This window comes from Crocodylus siamensis, chromosome 1 (genome assembly GCF_052110815.1).
Source record: "Crocodylus siamensis isolate JL-2025a chromosome 1, ASM5211081v1, whole genome shotgun sequence".
NCBI classification, from domain to species: domain Eukaryota; kingdom Metazoa; phylum Chordata; order Crocodylia; family Crocodylidae; genus Crocodylus; species Crocodylus siamensis.
In genome coordinates, this window is record NC_143395.1 from 386058146 (window position 1) to 386081181 (window position 23036).

At 39.3% G+C, this 23036-nt stretch overlaps 1 protein-coding gene across 3 annotated transcripts in view; it reads right to left on the reverse strand.

Annotated features, from left to right (window-relative positions):
- The window catches only part of IFT88 (intraflagellar transport 88), a 73625-nt gene that overhangs the window by 5262 nt on the left and 45327 nt on the right, over nucleotides 1-23036 (reverse strand). For all 3 annotated transcript variants that reach the window (XM_090029188.1, XM_090029195.1, XM_090029203.1), the window contains exons 20-24: nucleotides 21567-21682; nucleotides 18434-18486; nucleotides 16779-16844; nucleotides 14528-14634; nucleotides 10073-10133 (exon numbers count right to left, since the gene is read on the reverse strand). In XM_090029188.1, coding sequence (XP_089885314.1) covers nucleotides 10073-10133; nucleotides 14528-14634; nucleotides 16779-16844; nucleotides 18434-18486; nucleotides 21567-21682 — 403 coding nt within the window. The remainder of the gene's footprint in view (nucleotides 1-10072; nucleotides 10134-14527; nucleotides 14635-16778; nucleotides 16845-18433; nucleotides 18487-21566; nucleotides 21683-23036) is intronic.

Here is a 23036-nt window from a genome sequence, read left to right on the forward strand (position 1 = left end):
AATCCCTAAGTGGGTTAGATAAGAAAAAAGCCCCAAACTTAGGAGTGAGGTACTTTTAGACACTTCCAGAAAAGGACATCTAGGCATCTAGCTAACTTTACTGTTGGAAGCTTAGATACCTACAGAGTTTAGGTGCCTTGAGGTTTGGCTGCAGCTAAGTGGTGTTTTTGAGGATCTACATTTTGGACTTTGGTGCCTGCCATGGTAGTTAGGTCTCTAAGGGCGCATCTATACAAGATGCTTATTGTGCAATAGTCTAATAACTAGAGTTGCACTGATATATTGGTCCATATAGGATTGGCATTGATAAAAGGAAAATGGACATTATTGGCAATTGGCTTTTTTTTGCCTGGCGTAACCAATGTCACTGATAAATGCTACATGCATGTGCACAGCTGCAGCATGCACATGGCCAGGAATGCAGCCTGGCAGCTTGGAAACCATCATCTGGCAAGTAAGCCTGGGGGAAAGGTGGGGGAGAGGCGTGGGGGAGGGAAGGGGAGTGGGGTGGTACAGACTGAGGCACCCATGGTGAGGGAGGGAATGGAGCTAGGACAAGGCTGGGCACCCCTTGCACTGGGAGATCCTCATCATAGTGGGGGGCCCCCACTGTCTCACTGGCCAGACACTGCTCTCCACACTGCCGGGCTGCATAATTGGCTATCAGACTGGCTGATATGACTAGTTAATAATCAGCCATCGGCCAAAATAATCTTTATCAGTGCAGCCTTACTAATAACACTACACAGTAATGTGCCAGTCAAAAACCGTGCTAATAACCTACTGTGCTGTGTTACTAGGTTACTGTGCAGTAACCGTCACAAAAAAAAAATTCACTGGCACCACTGCACAGTAAATGTAGTTATTGCACATTCAGTTAGTACTTCATTAAGGAAGTACTAAACTCAAAGCGTAGTAACTAAAGCACATTAATGAACTAGGCAGTGTAGATGCTGCCTAGGTCACTTTGAATGTTCTGACACTATGGATTCCTATTTGAAATCTGTGGATTATCTTGTGAATCATGTGCAGGTGTTTTCACAACTAACAGGACTACCATTACAGAGTACCCTGCAGCACTTCTAAAAAGGATCTGGTGGTATCCCCAGGTACCTACAGCACCCTGGTTAAGAATTACTGCTCTAAGCCTCCATTCAAACAAAATTCCATCTTTGGGATTATAATCAATTGAGAAGAAAAGTACTTTCCACTATCATAAAGATAATGCTTTTACTCCACTGAGTGTCTTGCCCACGCTGTAGGACTTGACAGTAATTCTTAACAGGCTTGCGGAGACTTCTGTAACGTGATGTAAGAAACAAAAACTTCTATCATGAAATTTTTACATTTTGCAGCCATTCGCTCATAAATCATATTTATATATTGTTATACTATATAGGTAAGTAGGCCAACTTCATGGAACAATCTTGCAGTGTAGACTGTAGCTCTTGAGATCTCACATACTATCAGGTAAACTGCAGAGCAAAAGCTCACTTTTAATGCATTCCAATACAAATTTGCATACTTCAGAGATAAGAGCTATATTCTATAGTGAACAGAACATCAGCTGTGTTTTAATACATGGTCCCAGGAATGAGTTGTGGAAATTAAACCCATTTCACCAAAGGGGTCACTTACTGTCTGAACTTCTAACTAATAAAAATAAAAAAGTTGTTGAATATTACGTTTAAAGATGTAGAATGGTTGATTAGAGGATAATTTACACAAACCTTTTAAAATGTCCAAGAAAGGACTTTGACTATTTTCAGGAGAAAAGGCAGCTAGAGAAACAGGAAAGTAAAGAACATGTAAAGAAAGAGTCAAAACAACCCCACACATGGGGCAAATCCCCAAACTTATTATAACATTCAAATGAAAAATGTGTGAACGGAGAAGAAAAGAAATAATAAAGATAACATCAACAAAGGAAGATAGTGGAAACTCTGAATACAGGGAATGTTTGATAGGTTCTCTTTCTGATAAAAGTATAGATTCTGAATTTGATTATAAGACTAAACAAGGACTTGCAGTAGAAGGACCACATTAAACATTCCTCAGACTGCAAATAAATCTGCCTATATTATTCCAGTACTAGTACAAACAGTAAAGGAGGTTTATTATTTAACTCTGACATTAGAAAAATGTAGTGTACACAATGAGAACAGTATCTTTTTTATGCAGTTGCTAACATTTAATTACATTTTTTTTTAATGGAAGATCAGTAAATAACTAAACTGACATTTTCTATCAGTTACTATTTTTCAATGCAATTTAAGAGAAAATAATCTTCAAATGGTCATTTAGATCAGAATAAATGATTCATTAATTTACTGACTCAGTCCAAATGTCACTAAAATAATGTGAAGGAATGATTTTCTTGACTTTGTTTCAAAAACCTTTTAAGGAATGTGAACACAAAAACATAAATTTAGTTTGATTTAACAGGCAGATTTTGTCACCACAATCCAACTCTACCCTCTTAATAAATGTGCTTAATCATTAGTGCAAGTCCTATGTAAAGAAATGAGTAATACGTTGTGTGATTTTTATTAACTTTAGTAAATATCAATGAACATTTGCTGTTACTTACAGGGTGTGTCTATATGTGCAAATCATCTGGGAGCAGTTTACTAAAATACTCAAGAATAAACTCTCCTGGGCATGCATCTACATGTTCAGGAACATGGGAGCAGATTTGCTGCTCCTAGCAGCAGACTGCTCCCACTCCCTGCAGGGGTCCTGCAACAGGCTCCTGCTGCAGCCAGGGGGAGCCCTAGGTTTCCCCTGGGTGGTAGCACAGGAGCCAGGAGAAAGTCGTTTCCTGATGGGGCCTGGGACATTGCTCCCTGTCCCTGACAGCTTCCTGCTGCCACGGAGGACTCCACCACTGAAGCCTGAATGACGACAATGTTCCCCTGCCCGGGCAGTGGGGAGCTCCCAGCCCCCACTCCAAGATCCTGGGGCCCAGGCTGGAGGATCCTTATCTCCCAGTGCCAGCTCTGCAGTTGCAGGGCCGGCACTGGGAGATCCTTATCATAGTGATTAAGGATCTCCCAGCCCAGGTTTTGTGACTGTGGGGTTTGGGATGGAAGATAAGAATCTCCTAGCTTGGCCCATTGACCAGGGAGTAGGGACTGGGAGCTCCCTGCTGCTTGGCAGGGGTACATTGTCCTTGTCCAGACCTCAGTGGCGGAGCCTGTCTTGGTAGCTCCCAGGAGCAGGGAGCAATTTCCCATCCCTTGCTTGACCAGGAGCACATTTGCTCCTGGTCAGGTGTTTACATGTATGCTACTGCACAGTAAGTAATCTTGAATAAATTTGCTACTTGCATTTTCAGATAGCAAATTTACTTACAATTAGAGCCAATTACTGTGCAGCAAGAGTCTGCACATGCAGACACGGACATTTACTGTGCAGTAATTAGTTCTACTGTGCAGTAAAGCATCTTGTGTAGATGTGCCCACAGTGTATGAAAGAAGGTAAGGTAAGGGTACAAACACAATATTAAATCTGATTTTCCTTGCTTGTGGGTGTTCAGAAGTCAAATCTTGAATGTTCTACTTAGTGTATTGGATAAATGGAAAATATATTCTGTTCATTTTTACTCTTTCAATTGTATTTAAAAAAATAGAGTTAATTATTTTACGTAAAGACAACGGACCAGATTTTTAAAAGTATAAATTAAAACCAAATTAAAAACAACAAGTAAAACTAACAGTAAGTCTGAAAACTGGTTACTTTTATGTGGGAGAAAGTACAGCCAAATATTATGCAAACAGTTCAACTTTAAAGTGGTTAAAGGTTTTGGCACTGCTCTATTCAGTTGTAAATGGTATAATTTCTTTGTCAATGTTTTTGTACTTCTTATTTGGCAGATTAGTAACATTTATACCACATCAGTCAAAATGTACAGATTTACAACTGATATTTCTAAGCAAACATTTACTGGTTGTAAATCCTAGAAGAAAGAGAATTATTATGCAACCAGTTCCTCCTATATTGTAGAATGCACTGATTCTGATTTTTAGCACTACTTCATGTCACTGAGACTACAAGTTATAAAAAATGCATGATAACTTTCTTCTTCCATGATATGAAGATGAAATCATTTAGCAAGATCTGCATCCTCTTAAAATTTCAAAGGGACTTAGGTATGGGTGCTAAAGTTTTTAAATAGCAGTTAATCTGAGTGCTTTAATAACCCAAAATGTGTTTATGCAGCTCGCGCGCGCACACACACGCATTTTGGCTTGGTGGTGCTGCCTTGGAGAAAAAAAAACATGCTCTGAATTGGGCCAAAAGTTAATGAGTTCAACACCTGCCCGCCACATACAAAGTCTTCTAACCAAACATGTGTTTAAATGAAAACCATTTCTGGCATGGAAGTTCAGCTAAGCTCTGAGGTGTGCTAAGACAAAAACATATTGAGACCATTCTAATGTACTTAGGATTTGGAATTAAAAGAACATGAAGGGATGGCTAAATGCAAATCCGACTGAAAATGCAACTGATGGTGCAATCTTTGGTGCAGGGCAGTAAGAAAGCTTGGGATGCCTGCTGCTAAATCCAAATATGTCCTTTTCTCATATAAAAAAATATGGTGGTTCCCTGTAGACTCTACTAAAGCACGTGTGGGGATAGAAAAGGTGAGATGAAGTCCTTCCATGGAGATAACTGCAGGAGGGATGAAGAAGGGAAAAGACACAATGAAATTCCCACAGTTTTCTTCAGAGCTTTCTACCTTTGGAGCATGTTTGCAATCTCAAAAAATGCAAGGAGTGTAGCCTGTCAAACCCCCAGTGGGCTGCTGCCCACTGCCATATGGCTTCTTCCATCAAGTACAACATTTTGCTTTCAGAGACTGGTTCAAGTTTGAAATCCAAGTAAATACTATTATGTTGTCCCTTGTCTTCCTTACATACAAGGCCAAACCTCCAAAAACTTGCAGAAGACTGCAGAAACAATGTCCTGGTTCCCAGGTACTAGAGGTTTAATCCTGAGCAGCTAAAACAAATTCATAAAACTTGATAAGAGGATAAAAACACCCACCTGACTAAATGGGAAAAGCATAGGAAAATAAGTCTTTGATCCCAAATTCAGAAACACATCTGTTTGTGTTTTTTTTTTTTATTACAGAAAAACATTAGTGTGTGATTGATTGGTACAATACTGCTACATCCAATTATAAATTAAAAATATGTATCTGACGGTTTTCTAGGGAGAGAGAATTTTAATAGCTATGGTAGGAGTACCAAGAGTAGTCAAATTTTGAATTGCCATATTTGGTACAATCTTTGAAATTGCCTTTAAGTCTAGACTGTGTGTTACAATAACTCTAAACTTATTTCTCAGCTCTCAAGTGAAAGAAGATGTTTGTTAGCTCTCTACTTGAAAAAGAAAGAATCCTGAGACTGCTTAAAAGACTCTGGTAAACTTGTCAGACAGTTTACAAACAATACGCATTGTAGGGATTTTAGAATTTGTGCAGAAATTCTTCAAAAGGAACCAAGAGGTTAGATAACACAAACTGATTTTTTAAAATACATTTACAGGTCTTTCACTGACCCTCACATAGACTTCCATTTTCTCAGTCTCCCTTTGATATTTTACATACCATCTATTTATTTATGCAAATCCAGTCAATGTAATTTGCCCTCACACTGGTCTCTCTTACGCACGTTTTAGGTATTGTGCCCACTATTATTGATCATACAACTAATAGGATACCGACAGAAGATAAAAAAAAAAAAAAAAAAAAAAAAAAAAAAAAAAAAAAAAAAAAAATCAAGCAAAGTAAACATACCAAATTGGGGCTACAAGAGCGAACAAATAAAAATTATTAACAGAAAAAACTTCTAAAAAAAATTAATCCTCCTTCACAATTCAGCAACTTTCCCTATGGTTATTGACAAAGAACTGTATCCTAAAGTGTGGATACCATGTTTTTTCAATAAACATAAAAAGTTTATTAAAAAAATCCCAAGTAAAGTAACCTACATTTATGTTTCATACATGACTCATCACAGACTGTACACAGCAAATTTACACTGGGAAATACAGACTTATGATCCTGTAAAACAAGGCCAGGCACATGGGGAAAAAAAGTGTTTAGGTTCTTGGTTTGTCTGGGGCTCCCTACAGCTCTGTAAATGGAAAAGCTATACTACAACATAGCCCTTATGTCTGCTGCCTCTTGTGTGCCAACTTCTTCATTGATAAGGTTTCCTGGAGCTAGCATTTCTGGTAATCAAATGTGTGGTGCCTTTGACTGCTTCTGAAGAGTTTAAGTAGTACGTTTTGCCACAACTTTATTTGGGAATCCTAGCAGAAATAGCTTGAGGTGTAGTATAGGAGCTCCTTTGTAACACTGCTTATTTGTTAAGCCATTTCCAAAACTGTTTGATTTTTGGGCAGTTACACCAAATATGCATAAATAAGCCTCCTTAGATCATCTGCTACAAAGATTTGGTCCTGGAGCATGAACTCTTCTCAGTGTTTCAGGATTCTGATACAATAAATATATACCTGTGTAAATAAATCTAAATATAATTATGGAAGAATAAAGAGTTGCAGCTCAGTTCTGACCCTGCTCCTCCACTGAGATTTGATGTCTAATGGTAGTGTCTCAAGAGTCTGTACATTCTCTCTGCACTTAGTCTTTGCTTGGTATATGAACCTGCCCAGGGGGCTAAGGTCAAAGCCTTAGAATTACTACAGCCTGTGATCAAAGTTTCTAATAAGTTTAACTGTCTTTTTATTTATTTATTAATTACTGCATGTATTTTTATCTTTCAAAGTAGTATTGACAAAATGTTAGCACCAGGGCTCCAATGCTGTCTTAACTTGTCAGCTAAGATCTTGCTTATTTCTCCCCTGTTAGGGGATAAAGGTATATATATAACTGAGAACAGCTAAATCATGAATTGTCCCTTTCTCTCTCAGGCCAATGTTCTCCTCTTGCATTAACAAGGGTATATATTATGGCTAAGTTTTGCTAACTGAGAGGAAAAAGCCCCCCCGAGTGCCATTTACCCAGACATTTGAGACACCGTTTGCATTAACTGTGAATCCCCCTGGCTTGCTCCAATGTTCCTCCATTTTCACCTGTTATGGATTAGTGGTGCGTGAGGGAGTGGGGCCTAGGGGTGGCCGTGAACTCCCTAGCGCCCCCTACCGTCACTCAAGGCTGTATTCAGCACCCTCGGATTCTCGCCCGCCACGACTTTGCTCTTAAATGAGTTTTGATGGGAGGCTGCCTTTATCTCCCTGGTGAATGTACCGTATGGTCCTGCCCCTACTCCATATGGGGTACCTTTCTGCACCCCTCCCTTAAGGGGTATGCGTGGGACGTTGTGCGGTCCCTTGCCCTCTGGTGCTCTCTCTAGCACCCCAGGCTCATCACCCGCCTGGCTCTCCACCGGCGCCCCTTGGGCCTGGCTCTCCGCCCACTGCCCCACTCTGGGGCCTAAATTGCCCACCTCTGGGCTTTTGCACCCTTCTCAGGGCCTCTACCGCGCCTCCGGCACCTCTCGCCCCTCTTGGGTCTCTGTCGCCCTATCTGCAGCCGTTGCCCCCCTTCCGGGCCCACGCCTCCGCTCCTCGCACGTGCTCTCTGCCCCCTCTGGAGGCTTGCCCTTTCTAGGGCCCATGCCGCTCTCTCCGCGGCCGTTGCCCTGCCTCTGGGCCTGCGCCGCACTCTCTGCCCCCTCTGGAGGCTTGCCCTTTCTAGGGCCCATGCCGCTCTCTCCGCGGCCGTTGCCCTGCCTCTGGGCCTGCGCTGCACTCTCTGCACGCGCTCTCTGCCCCCTCTGGGGCCTTGCCCTTTCTAGGGCCCACGCCACGCTCCCTGCAGCAGTTGCCCTCCTACTGGGCCTATACCGCGCTCCACACGCTTAGGGCTCAGGTGGCCGCAGCCATGCCTGGCCCCCTTGACCCTTCTCTGGGTCCTTTGCCCCACTGGGCAAACACCACGCCTCTCTCTGGCACAAACACCGTGCCTCTCCAGCACAAACTGTAGTGCCCCACTGGCACCGTGCCCCTATTGGGCACTGGGAACCCCCAGGCTGCTGGGGAGCCCCCTGAGGCCTCCTCACTCTCCTACAGCCTCACCCGGTCCTCCGGTGTAACTATAACCAAAACGCCAGCCACCTGGTTTCAACATAAACACAGAGCCTCCTGCTCATAACAAACACTGAGCCCCCCCCACCAGGGCCTCCAACCATACCTCTCATCAAGGTGCTCTCCTCCCCAGCATCATCGCAGCCAGTCAGCACCACAAGGCTGCCACTACCAATTCCGGCCGCAGAGCTCCTGCTCCTGCGGCTGCCAGAAGGGAACTGCTACTAGGCCCAGGCCTGAGCTGTTATAAAGGGCCCGGCCCTGCCCCCTTCCGGTCACCTGACTGGCTGGTTGCCCTAGCAACCCGCAGCTGCACTGCCCTGTTGATTGGCAGCTCTGACAATCCGCACCTGAGCTGCCCTGGTGACTGACAGCTCACCTTATCTCCTTCTTAGGCACGGAGCACCCCAGTGCCTCCGTGACATGCTGAAATGGAGTTTCAGGCACAAAAAGGGGCTGCTTTGCTGCCAGACCCCCCTGGCCAGCCCACTAAAAAGAATTTTAGCACTAGTATTTACAAAGCGTCACAATTCTCCTAGCCTCAAGTGTGTGAAAAGACAAATATCAGTTATCAAGAATGGAGACATTTTAAATTACTTGATTATTTGTTTTCTAGGTACAGTGTTGCTCCAACTTCCATTTTTCAATTTCAGATTGAATTAATTCAATATGAATGAATGATTAAATAACAGAATAGTATGTGGGTGTGTGCAGGTGAAAGACAAAGAGAGAAAACTGGTTAAGACCTTCACCTCTTCACACACAGAGGCGCTATCATTGACATGCAGAGAAACATGAAACTGTCATGCACTTTTGATTGCCTCACCTGCACTGTGCTCACTAATCTATGCAGGATTCATAATAATATATCAAATACTCAGGCAGCTTTTCAACCCCTACTCCAAAGATATTCCCTTCAAGAACTACCAGAGTGAGGTATTTCACTCCTACAGCTACCTTGGCCTGAGGCCCAGAACAGGTGATATTCAATCCTAGACAACCAGGTGTTTTTACATATAAAAATATAATGGTTTCAAAGACTCTCTTGTGGCCCTGCAGAGTTAAAGCCTTTTCACACCATCAGAGAAGGAAAGAAATTTCCATGTTTCCTCAACAGTCATTCCCACCCCTGCAGATCCTGCAAAGGCAGTGTTTATATACACATATTTAAAAGCTAGGTCAGGTTATATTAATGATTTCCATGGCTCCATTTGAACCTTGGAATGAATGTATCAAAGACATCTGTAGGCAGAAGGATAAGAAAAACAATGCTATTAAAAAAAACTTTGCAAAACAATTGCACAAGAATACCCATAACCTGAAACATGAGCAGAACAAAATATAATGTCACATGATATGAAGATTTTTTGTCATAACCCGCCTAAGTCGCTCATGATTTTGTCACTTAGGAGTAACATGGTGTGGCCGTTCCATTCTGTATATATTTTTTTCTCTTTTCTCGTATACAGAAGCCTGTGCTCTTATACGTACTTTTCCTCTAACTGCAAATAGCCCCTCTGCTGCATTCAGTGAGCAGATGGTCAAGAACATCATCCTGGGAGGGAGGGGGCAGTGGGTGTGGGATAAATCAAGACAGAAGGTGGAACAACACAAAGGTCTCAGCCTATTCCCTCCCTGCTTCAAAACCACTCTGCTTTCCATTGGCTAGGATAGAGAACATGGGAGGAGGAGGCAAGTGATTGGCTGTTGTATGCCCTTTTCCTTCACACACATAAGCTTACCTGGATCTCTTTAAGGACTCTGGCTCACAATACCTGCCCTGGCCTTTTGCCCCTCAGCAAGGAACCTGTCTCTTATGATGGGGCTCAACATGTATTTGCACATATAAATGTATAAATATAAGCAGTTTTACAACACGTGAAGGAAAGCTCTTTTCTTTAGGAACGCTGATAGCTTCAATACTTAGTAAACAATAATGATGTTGTCTACTTACCCCCGCCAGCACTTCCTTCTCTCCGGCCACGTGCACTGCCATCTCTGCCAGATTTAACACGCTACAGCAACATGAAACAAGTTTGAGGGAACAAAAACCTTATTTAAAATAATTATATTAGAGCTGATTGCTGAAAACTCAGAAATGAGTTTACTGCTGCAAATGGCAGAAAAACATTACACTGGGTGTTAATTACAGTAGTAACTAAGAAATCTTATTTCTTCAGTATAAAAACCTACTTTTAAACCCAGTCTAAAATACATTTACACAGAACTAATGAAGTTCAAACAAAAATTGCCTGTGAAATATGTCCTTTCAGATAACACTTCTATCAGAAAGCCGTGTAAAAATTGCCTTGCATGAAGCTTTGGGTAACACAGTTGAAAATAATAATCAATCTATACCCATTGTACGAGTCCAGAGTAGTGTTTATCTATTAAGATCTTGGGAATCCAAGGACAGTTTCATTTATTTTTACTTTATCTTTACTTCATTGTAAAGATTCAAGTTGGGGGAGAAAAGAAATATTTAACCTATAAATCTTACATTTCTAAGACTTGACATTGCATTATGCCAGGAAAACATGCTGGTGAATATTAAAGTTTAAGATAAAATTCATGGCAAAATGTCTTGGAAACTAAGTTAGAAATTGGCTTTCTTGGAATGAAGAAAGTACCATAACTGTCTTCCAGGTGTGTTTTTTTTAAAGATCTGTTTTAACTTTAATTGTTTTATCAAAGCAACACATCTACAATGGCCTTCATTGTGAAATTTCAGTTTTCTTGGGTGTGTATCTTATGAATTACAGAAACTATAAATCTTAGTAGGGAGTACACATGTTTAGAGCATTTATTTCTTAATTTAAAAAGTCAGGCAGAGCGGCCAGGCAATGGGAGGAGGGGGATGGAAGGGCAGAGTTTAGGATTAGGGAATCCTGACCCCTGCTTGAAAAGTTCTGCCTCTGTCTCTGACTGTTCAAACATGACAAGTGCCCCTTTACTCCCTCTTCCACACTGTTTGGGATGGTTCAAGTGGGATTATATCACACTACATGTAACACATGACACTAGAAACCTTGGTGCTCTGGAGAAGTTGCTGTTGGAAAAGGCTAGCATTCTCTGGTGGAATTGCCATGTTTTTTTCTTTACAAACCACTTGTACACTAGCTTTCTGCTATACTAAAAGGATGCATTTTGTACTAACAATGTAATGCCTACCCATGGCTTAAGTGAAATCCCAAGTAGAAATGTTAATGTTATAAAAATATATAGATTACAAAAGGAACATAATACCATTACTTGTGGCACAAGGTGAAACATTTCCACAGGGAATAAAAACCACTCCACAGATGTTTCCAAAGCCTTAGCTAGAAGAATTTATGGGCTTGTCAACACCTGGAAAGTTACAGGAGTAACTATTCCAGAATAGTTATATTCAATATTATTTTGGCATTAGTGTAGATATCCTTATTATGAAATAAGGACATCCACAAATGGAATTATTCTAGAATATTTATTTCAAACTAGCTATTTTGGTAAATTTCCAAGTAGACAAATACTTAGTAAAAGGTATTGAAAAGCTAGGCAAATTCTACTAGCACGTGTCTGTTTATTGTTTTACCACTGAGTGCATACGAGGAAAGATTTTCAGCCAGTTTGGAAATGACGAAGGGAAACTGAGCTGTTTAAATTACTGCTAGAGTTGAGAGCAGAAAGTGATATGTGTCTTTCTTTGTTGACTGAAAGTCAGTGTTGACTTGAAAATGTAAGCAGTGAAATTGGCATTTTGCAAATATGACAAATTTCAGAGCTACAGGTCTTTCAAGGAGGTACAGGAGACTTATAATTAAGATGGTTACTGACAGACTTGATAAAAATGTTCTAGAAACAAAAATACCTAGGAAATGTCAAAACTGGAAGTCTGGTGATAGAACTCATGTATCTAGATAAAAAATGGTGGAGAACCCAGAGTCAACCCAGCAGAACAGAATTGCAGAACTACCATTCATAAGTAAGTACTGGCATTGAAATTCTTGTGAAAGAAAATAATATCAGTTTCCTTCATAAAACAGTACATTGCTGGATAGCTACAAAATGAATCAGGAGCCGATGCCCTTATTTTGAACTGATCTGTTGGTTCTGTGACTGAATATGGAGTAATGAGATACCATTGACATTCAGGTGTAACATTCCAGACATCCCAAATGGCTTCTCCAAGTTTTGGTTAAAGTGATTATCATAACAGTATAAAATAATATGGTTTGTACTACTCTAAGAGTACTACTCCTTTGATTCAGAGGAAAACTATGGTATTCTGTAGTCTATTTCTTAACTTTCACTAATTTAAGCATCAAGTCAATTTAATTATCACTTTTCTAACACCACTTACGTGTTACTAAATATCAATTCTTGAACAGCAAATCTAAATAATTCAATAATAAATATTTTACTGTATGAGTGAAAAGTAAAAAATGCCAAGAAAACTCAGGTTTACATAAAAATAAAATAAAATTAAAAGCTTTAACAAATTGTACTTTTGATGTGAATACTATAAAGGAAAAAAAGAACTTATCTAAGGGTCATTAATGCTTGTAGGTCTATGTTGTAGAACTAAAAATCCACAGGGGCTGGAACTGTATACAAGTGAGTATTTAGCTCTCCAACACCATGGACCTCCATCACTTCAATTTATAATTAAGTCAGTTTCTAAGCAAATTTAAACATTAACTTTTCCTTAGTAAAGTTTGTCAGTTCTGGCATGTTGTGTCAAAATGGCTAAGAACAGACACCGTACTTGTCTCTGGACAAGTTGCACCTGTATTTGTCTCTAAACACAAATATCTTGGGATTGGTATGTACAAATATAATCTTTCTAATCAGGGTTTAGTGAGCAGCTGAATACACTGACACTTTTTTGCCATTAATTCAGTGATGCAATCCCAAAATAACCATTCAAATAGACTTTGCAATGTCTTAGAATAAACTATTAGTACTTCTCATCCTGTGAATCTTCTTAAGATTTATCCTGGGACAATGGATATGGATGTCTGTATGACTGAACTTTGTCCCAAGTTAAAAAGGTTTTTCCCAAGACAAATATGATGTCTGTTTGTAGCGAATGAGTGCGTTTGGGATGTAAACTATTATTCCCTAAAGATTAGCATAACTCATTGAACCCTCTTCACTGAAAACCCCTTAGGGTTATTTTCCAAGATGGCAATGTTACAGCTACTTAACTATCTATTCATTAATGACATTATTGTAAACTGGTAGCATCACTACATTTAAGACTTGCCTACTGTTTAGTAGTCATTTTTCCTAAAAGCTCTGTATTTCACATGCGAGGGAGACTGTCTTCAAGGGACAAGAGAAAGGCTATCTTACACTAGTATATTGCAATGGACCCTGGGTAGAGTTTATCATGCAACTATGGGATCATTTGATCAAGGCATTTTCAATATACTATGTCCTATTTTATCTTTTAATTTTCAAAATGCTCTAACATGTATGCATAGTAAGAGTATCTTGAATACTGGTATTGCAATATTCAGCCCCACAGGGGCTGGAATATATATTTGAGGTAAACTTGGGAATCATTTAGTCAAAAGATTCCTAGGTACTATCCTCTCAATAAGGGGTTTATTTTAACATTCAAATTGCTCTAAAACCCACAGGCATGGCAAGATTGTCTCCAAAATTGTCATTCTATATCAGAGACTGGGGTAGACATTGGGAGAGGAGAAAGAAGAACACAAGTTGGGACCAATAGTCAGTTCACACCTCATAGAGCTATTGTGTCAGTCTGTATTCATCTCCATGGGATGCTCCGATTCATCTGAGAACACCCCATTGACATGAATGCCTTACTTCATATACAATCATCCTATGACTCATATGGCTGTGAGGAGACCCTTCTCTCTAAGTTAGTCCCCAAAGTGAAGTACATAGGGTGTACTCTTCTCCCTCTTGCTGCATCAAACTGGTAAACACGCTCTTCACAGCCCTTTGGTTATGGTCCTCCCTTTTTCCCTTTAGACATATCCAACCTTACTGGGGACAAGGATGAGAAAAGAGCCGGCACCTGAGTAGTAGTGAGAATATTTCCAGGAAGCGCTTCCTCTTGCCTCCCTTTAAATCATGCCCCATTTATTACAATCACTTCTTCCAGTAAGGAGAATTTATTGCTCAAAAGTGTTGTTAAGACTGTATTAAATTTGTCAGAACTGTTTTGTACTCTTCCAAGCAGCATCTACATTTAAACTTTTAAAATCCAGGATATAAAATTAAGACAAAACAAACTTAGATCTTAGTAAACTATGAAGTGAAGGTTCACTCTATCCATGCTAAAGCCCTACAGAAAGTACTCTTTTACCTTCCCTCCTGTGCAGTAAAGTTATGTAAAAAGTTATGTAAGCAAAGCAAAAAAAATACATTTTCAGAGAAGACAAAAGCATACCTGTTCCCTCATTTCTTTTAGCTTTTCCACCCTCTTGAGCTTTGTCACATATTCTTGAACTTCTTTCAGCCCCATATCTGTGCACAGACGAACTAAGAATCGCAGACCTAATTGAACATTTAAAATAGATGTAGAAAATGGCTTAAAAGATAGTAAAGGAGCAGTGTGTTCAGAATAAACCCGAGCTTCTTGAAAAGCAAGAGGGTCCAGTGGACATGGCATCCAACAGGGGCAAGGGTTTCCTGTGATTTAACACCAGCCACTCAGGTTGGATTCAATATGAATAAATTTTACTACTCTGGTGTTTAGCTTCCCTATCTATAGAATAGCAATACTATATAACATGTTTTCTAAGTACTTTAAAATTAAAAAAAATACTAGAACTGAGTTGTTATTGTGAAACTATTATCAATAGCATTTTATTGAAAGCAATCCATTAATACTAAATGAGCTGAACACACTGGATACTATAATAGCTATATTTTTGTAACTATTTCTTTGCTATGGGTTCATTTTTAACTTCTGCATAAACAGCTAAATTATATAAAGAATTAATATTAGTCATTTATCAGTCAGAAATAAACAGTGATGTAAAGGTTAAATGCAACTAAATGAAGAAAGAGAAAGAACTAATAAAGTAACTCCTTGGAGCCATAGTCCCAAATCTGGAAAATAACTTCTACCATCTTCATGTGCACAACAACAAATAAAAACCACAATTTAAACACAATGTTAAACTATAACTAACCAGAAGAAACAAGTTATCAGAAAGAGCTCTCTTAATTCACTGCTGTGGCAAATTCAAGGAACAGGAGAATTCCAGGTGGTTCTGTAACAAATTCAGTATCATGGACTTGTACGGACAATATCCCAAGAACACTGGAATTACTGAAAGATTTGTAAAACAGTCCCTCCCAATAATGCATGTTGCCAAATATGAACATGACATATTTAAATTTTTACTTCTTTTTAAAGTGATGGCATTTAATAGTATATCTTTGGAAAACCTCCTCTTCAAGAGAGATTAGGAAATGTGGCAAAATTAGTAACATCAGAATGATGCAACTATACTTTCAGAATAGCAGTTCCCTAAATGCAGTCCACAAAGAGTTTGCATCTGACCCACAAAAGTGATCATCCTCATCAGAACCAGCTGCTCACAAAAGTTGTAGCCACTAGCTGAAGGCACGGGCACAACAATGTAGCTACCCCTTTCCTACCCCCAGTAGCTACAGATGGGCCAAACTGCTCGGGAGATGATCAGTTCTATAAACTGCACCAATATGTTTTATTAGCAGGAAAAAACAGCTGCATAACTTCAGCTCAGGCCTGAATTAAGCTATGATGGTATATCCTTTTCACTGTAGCTCTGTACATGTAAGGCATATTCCATCACGTCTACTGAATATACAGGTATATTGTGGGCTCTTTTGTTTTGTGGTCCCCAGAAGAATCTCTCATCTGTTAAGTGGCCCTCGATGAAAAAACCTTTGGGGATCCCTGGAAGTGTTCTTCATTAGATAGTTTAAAAAAAGAAATTATATTAAGTGACATACTGATATCTTAGCAACAACCTGGGACATAAGAAAGTTGCTATAAAAGATAGCAATGATTCTTCAACTGTCATCCAGGGAGGTCTTCCATTTGGGTCCATAGACATATTTCTGTCTGTGGAAAAGCATCTATCAAAAGTGATGCTTCCTGCTATCAGTAGCCCAGTCTGGGGTTCTTTAAAGTTTTCCAGAGGCTATTTGAACAAATAAACTTTAAAAATGTGCCTCATGTCCCTCTGGGAGATTTGGTAAACATTTTAATCAAAGGTTTGTAGATTAATAAATTAGAAGGGCAACAGACCCAGGATGGAAACCAAACCACAAACAGGTCTGGAGAGGTTAAGAGCAGGCTGGGCTAGAGGCAATGACTCAGAAAGGGCCGACGTAAATATTATACTAAGGAAGAGTAAACAACAGCATAGTTACAAAATTGAACTTGGAGGAAGGATCTCAACTAACAAGCCATTAAGCACATTTACTTTCATCTTCCTCTCGCTGTACTCCCCTCATATTACTTTAGTCAAGTAGAACTGTCGCAAGGAATGTGTAGCAGTAGTACTGGGAAAAAATAGTTCAGGAGAGTGTTTCTGTTTAAAAAAATGCACAACATCAATTACAAATAGCTATACTCTATATATCCTAAATAACAGGTTTATTTGAAAGTTGCACTAATCAATGGGAAAAAAAAACCCCCTTACATTCAACATTTTCTGGAAATTTTCTGTGAATCTCCTTGTATGTATCTAGAGCTTTTTGGTAGTTACCTGTAACCAAAATAAAGATCTTATATGAATGCCTCCAATATAAAATGGCACATAATCAGACAGAAATTTGATGGAGCTTAGCCCTGCCTGGCTTTTTACATCTGCTTTATTTAAGGAGTATACGTTTTAATGAACTAATATCACATTTTTAAGGTAAAACTTGGCATTCTTTAATTCTTACCTAAATATCATAAAATGTAAGGGCAGACATGAACATTTCAGGGAGAAAAAAAGCTATATTAAACTATTATCAACATTAAGTGACAGGTAGAGCTCAACTTGAACTGAAATGTGCTGGCATGACAGGCTGGGAATTTCGCCAGGACATCACAAACGAACATAATAGCAGCCAAAAACAACTTTCCCAGAACAAAACGTGTGCTTGTTCTTTGGTGGGTACTAACTCTCTCTCTCAAGTCAGAGTCACCCAGGTCCTGCTCATCTTTCCTGCAGAATTAGATAACTGGACAAGCAAAATGAGGAAATTTGCCATGTTAAGGCCATTCCCATCTCCCCTTTAACTTCAGCTCTGGCTCTGGGCCCAGTTCCCTGCTTCTGCCTGGGTGGGCTGGGCTGTGTCAGAGCAGGGTCTGGAGACAGAGCTGGAGACAGAGCTGTCCAGAAGGTATGTGGTTAGGGACACAGGTGGTAGAGTGGAGCAGGGGGTGGAGGAGAGGCAGGCCCAGGCACAGGGGCATGGGGCAGATGGTAGGGAGGCGTTTGGTGGTGGCCAGGCCTCAGGGGGACAGGCACAGGCATCACAGGGCCAACAGGGAAGGCAAGGGATAGGAGTTTGGCTCCTTGTCCCCCACAGTTGCTTTCCCTGTGAAAGCAGTGGGGGGATGAATTTAAGATGACCTGCCAATAATTAGATTCTGTATGTGGAAAATTATAACAAATTTAGCACTTTCCGGGTACATAATCTAATTACGGTGGGGTCATCTTAAATTCAGAGTTGTCTTGGATTCTGGTAAATACATTATTAAAAGTCTGAATTGTATTTTGGCCCTGAGGATGTGGTCTCTTCCCCAGTGTCCTTACAATGTTCAGCAGATCCAGATAGCACTCTCTCACTAACATGAATCAGCATGTGAATTCAGTCTCAAAGTGGTTCCGTGCATTCAGTTTGTACACTTTAAAAGCTAACTTTTAATATCCAGCAAATATATCTACTACTAAAAATTTTTAAAAAACATGGTCTGTTCTGTTAACCAACTGTAAAATCATCTTAACTGGCTAATGCTGCATACAGAATACCGTGACAACAAGCAAAAAAAAAAAGCATGGCTGCTTATACTAGTTTGCCCTGTTCATTTTAACTTTGTACGACTGCTCCACTCATAAGCCAGTACAAACATGGATAATTGAAACTCAGACTTAAAACAAGATCATATCAAGTATGTCTTTATAGTAATGTATAAATATGGGGAAAACACCAAAAAAAAAAAGAAAAGCACGCTATTGCTAAGTACATTTTAGGGCCAAGCATACATAGAACACATGTAGAACAGTTCAGAAGATAAAAAAAAGTAGTAATGTAAAATGTTACCAATTACAAAAAACATCAAAAGAAAGGAAGGAATGCTTACCACTTCTTCTATAGCAACTAGCGACCATCAACTGCCATTTCACTTGAGTTGGTCTGTGTATAAATAAATGTATGTTTTTGTTATGCTATCAAATGATAAATAGGCCAATATCCTGTCAATTGCCAAGAATTAATAAAGATCCACCATTAAACCAGTATTACTATAGTCTGGCTGTCAGGGCATGTGGGGTGAACTCTTTCCAGGAGTAGCACACGAAATTATAAGTTCATCAAACTGAAAAATAAAGATAATACAGGGCAGCAAATTCTGTAAGAACACACTGAAGCACATACAGAATGTGATTTGAATTCTCTGGTATGCTCTGAACACATCCTCGAGGGTATCATACAGTAACGGTTTTTAAACAATTTTTCTAATAATATCTACCATGTTTCTTTACATACTGTACTACTTATTCATTACTTATTTTCTTCAAATTTTTAAAATTCTATCCCAGAAAAAGTCAATTTGACCACTAAACAATCTTTCTACTTGGTTTTAGTCTAGTACTGAGCAAAATAAGCTTATGTAAGACGGAAGTCTGCTTCATATTTCACTTGCTGCCAGATGCCTCTACTGTAGACAGCAAAAGAGTGAACTTTTTATGACTCTCTTTTAATAAAATAGCTACTAATAGCTAGAAATCCCAAATAGAGAATAAACTGTCAGTGGCTAGAATTTCAATTTAGCTCTATAACTCCCATTATTTATGTCCAAGTAACACATTAATAAAATCTGCCCCCATAAGATTTTGAAAAACTTTCTGTAATGAATTAAGAAATGTATCTTAGCATTAAGTGATTTAAATAAAGTGTTACTGAATGGTGGCATTTACATTATGTGGAACAGAGACCTGGCAATCTGTTTAAATGCGATTCAATTTGCAATCAGTGATAGATAATAATAATAATAATAAAAGGCCCAGGAGGGGGAGTGGGTGAAGTGGTAAAGGCATCTTGCTGCCCTTGGGTCTGAGACTGAGCCTTGCTCCAGACTCATGTCAGAAGCTACTCCCAGTTAACACAGCTATGATAAGAACCTGATCTTTCAGGCTGGAATTTGACAGCAGATCAGCTACTGGTTTTTTTAACATTATGTTGTAATTATAGGTTTCAGGACTTGTGCTTTGTTGTCACTGGACAAGTCTACGTGTGCGTTTTAATGCGCAGTAGACTATTTTACTGTGCATTAAAGCATAACAAAAACCGTGACATTATGCTACTGCACAGTAAAATAATCTACTGTGCATTAAGTGTCACAAAAAAGCATGCAGATGTGCTGCTGCACATTAGCACAGCCTAACGCACATGATATTAGTACCTCACATTGGAGGTACTAAACGTAATGCGCACTAGAAAAGGAACATTAATGCACATGTTGATGTGCTCACTAACACCTAATTTGTATTGTGGTTAGTGTCCAAAGGTTCCAAGCACAACTTGAGGTCCCAAGTAAAAGTATCGTACACAGAAAAATCCCTTCCCTAAGTATTTACAAAATAAAAACATGACAAAAACACAGACTAATTATGTGGGAAAATAGTCCAAACTACAATAAAACAACCAAGGAGGCAGCAGGCACAAGTTTTGTTAGTCCATATTTTTATTTTAAAATTTGACAATTTATGTTTATCCCTTGCCTATTTTTTAAATCACTTCAACTCTTGTCTTTTTAAATTTTTATTTAGCCTTCACCTCTACCTTTCTTTATAATTAACACTAGTATGAGTTTAATTTTTTTTTCTATGTATATCTTTAAAAAAATTTTAAAGCCCCCCCCAATTATTTTTTTATAATTTTAGTTTTTATATCATTTTAACTCTTGCAACTTTTCTTAAAATATATTTTTGTTTAATTTTTTCTTATCCCATCTACTATTCATTCAGTCTTTCTTTTTGTGGTACCTGTGTCATTCAAATACCTGACTATTCCCTTGTTCTTTCAGGGGCATTGAGCTAGATGATATGGATAATAAGACAAATAGTGGGTCAAATCTCAGATCATCACCAATGACTCTAGCAGTAGCGGAGCTTGGTTCAGTCTGATTTTTGGAAGCGATTCTTAAAACACGATAAAGAGAAATCCTGACAACCCTTGAGGTAGCGAGTTAGATAAAATTTAATATATCTGTTGACACAAATTCCCCATGAAAACACATATGCTGTCCTTTTCTCTATACCTATGTAAAATCACAGGTGAACTCCAAGCTTCAAATTTAGATTTGACCAAACTTTTACTTGTTGGCCATTTGTATGTTAACTTCCTTTTGTGAGTCTAAAGCAATGATTCACAGCCAAGGTGTCACAGCACTCTGGGCTACCTTGAGATTCTTTAAGGGTGTCATGGGGTGCCACACAAGGTTGGCAACAGTAGGCTTACAAACATGATTAACAACATACAGGTTTCCATTTGAAATCTCTGAGCTTAAGTGTGGTCTTTCTGAGTTCTTTGGAATGAAAAAAAACTGCTCTATTATTTTCCACAGTCAAAAAAAAGAAAAAACTCAGAGCTAGTATTTTTCAAGGGGTACCCCAAGTCTATCCAGAGGTGGTTTGAGTCTAAAAAGGTTGAGAACCACTGGTCTAGAATAAAATATGTAGACTAAAATATGTGGACTATGTAACTTATTCTGAAGTGCATAAGTAATCTATCAAGACACATATTACTAATTAAGGTAATTTAATGCACTGCAGAGAGAATACTCAAAATCAATTAGACTGGTCAATGCATTTCCATTGTTGGCTAGTCATACTGTACATGTTTTTGCACTGTTTGATGTTTGCAAGTCATTTTTCATGAGAGTAGGAACTGTATAAAATGAGGGAACTTTCAAAGTTAATTGCTGAAAGATGCTTTTGTTTGAGTTCAACAGCCCTTACTAGATGATGTCATCAAGGAAAGGAAACATTTTACTTTTGATTCCATTGGTGTTCCATAATAGGAACAAAAACATTCTGTAAATAAATATAAAAGAGGAGAAAACTGATGAACAATGCCCACCATTATATTTAATGTTAATATAACTTATGGCATTAATGTACTTCAGTTAAACTTATCATGTCTGCTAGATATAATTACAAGAGGAAAAACTCTCAAAGTATTTTACTTAGCACACAACAACAAGCCTTACTTACTGAATAAGCGCAGCTCTTTCAAAGTACTGAATGGCTTTTTCACAAAACTGGGTGTCAATGTAATAGGCCCCAAGCCATTCAATGACCTCAATGTTGGAAGGGAAATACCGATATGACTGACAAAACAAGGAAGGTGAAAGAAACAATTTTTTTGTGATAAACAACATCTTTATGTTACTTCTGGAATATCTTACTTTTTAAGTGTTTAATTTTCCAGATGCCAAAAAAAATGTAATACATAAATGAAAGTAGTGTAACTAATCCCCAAACAGAATTTGCCAGGTTTTGTAATCACAGAACGCTTTAGAAGATGTACCAGAGATGAGTCTCTCATACTTCCCATTTGCCCATACTGCAGTAGATTAAGAATAAAAAGAGTATTTTGCCACACAAAGTTTGCTTTCTTAGGCAATTGCTAATCTGCTGGGAAGCCCAGTGAAATGCACTCTTTATTAAAAAATTAATATTATGAAAATAAAATTAGTCAGCTCCTCAGAGATTCTCATCAGAAACTATCCACAAGGACCTAAAAATACCAGTCCCATTTAATTCCCTGAAGTAATTCCACTGCCTTTCAAAATTATATCATGGGTGACCGACGGTTCAACTTGTAAAACAAAAATATCTTTTCAAAGGGAAACTTTATGGACAGACTTAGTAAAGATACAAAGGACAGAGCAAATACAATGAGTTAACTCCTCAATCACCTCTCTGACATGCTCCCTACAGCTTCACTACTGGAATACTATGGAGAAACTAGTGAGGACCACCCTTGCTCTACCTGCCCTGTGTACAGAAGTCAGTATATAGACCTGTCAGTCTGACACTTCTATTAATTACATCCACTCAAAAAGTCCCCAGGTCCCATTGCCGCTTTGCAGTTCCATTGAAAAATGGCATAATAAAAATGCATAAGCAGTTTCATGGCCCAGGACTTCCCCTCTTCCAGAGTAGTGCCCTCCTCAATGGGCTTCCTCTTGCCTACTATTTTTTTGGCTCTTGTGTTCTTGGCTGTCAACTGCTCAACTTCAACAGGAAGTATGGAGGGTGCGCTGTGCCTACCCAGTCCCCAACCTTGTGCTTAGGTCATTTAATCAGAAAGTAGGATATGTTGGTGTGGCAGGGCAGTGTAGGTGCCTGCCACTTTAAGGGCCTGAAGCTAGCAGCCAGCAGATGCCTGATGAGGGCAGCCATTTTGGATCCAGGGCTGTCCATATAAACATGGCATTTTCCCTGCTGAAGGGCCAGGCAACAACACTGCCTGGCTGCAGGTATTACCTGGAGGTAAGGGAGGAGCTGTAGGGGATGGTAAGGAGGCTCCTGGTCCTGGGCATGACCTAAAACTGCACCCTGCTGGGAATGGGTGGCCTGGTGGGGCTCTCAGTGGTGTGGGAGCACCCAGAAAATGCCAGGCCAGTTACCACCCTGGTGAAAGGTGTGTTGGGGCTCCTTAACCCCAGCTCCCACAAC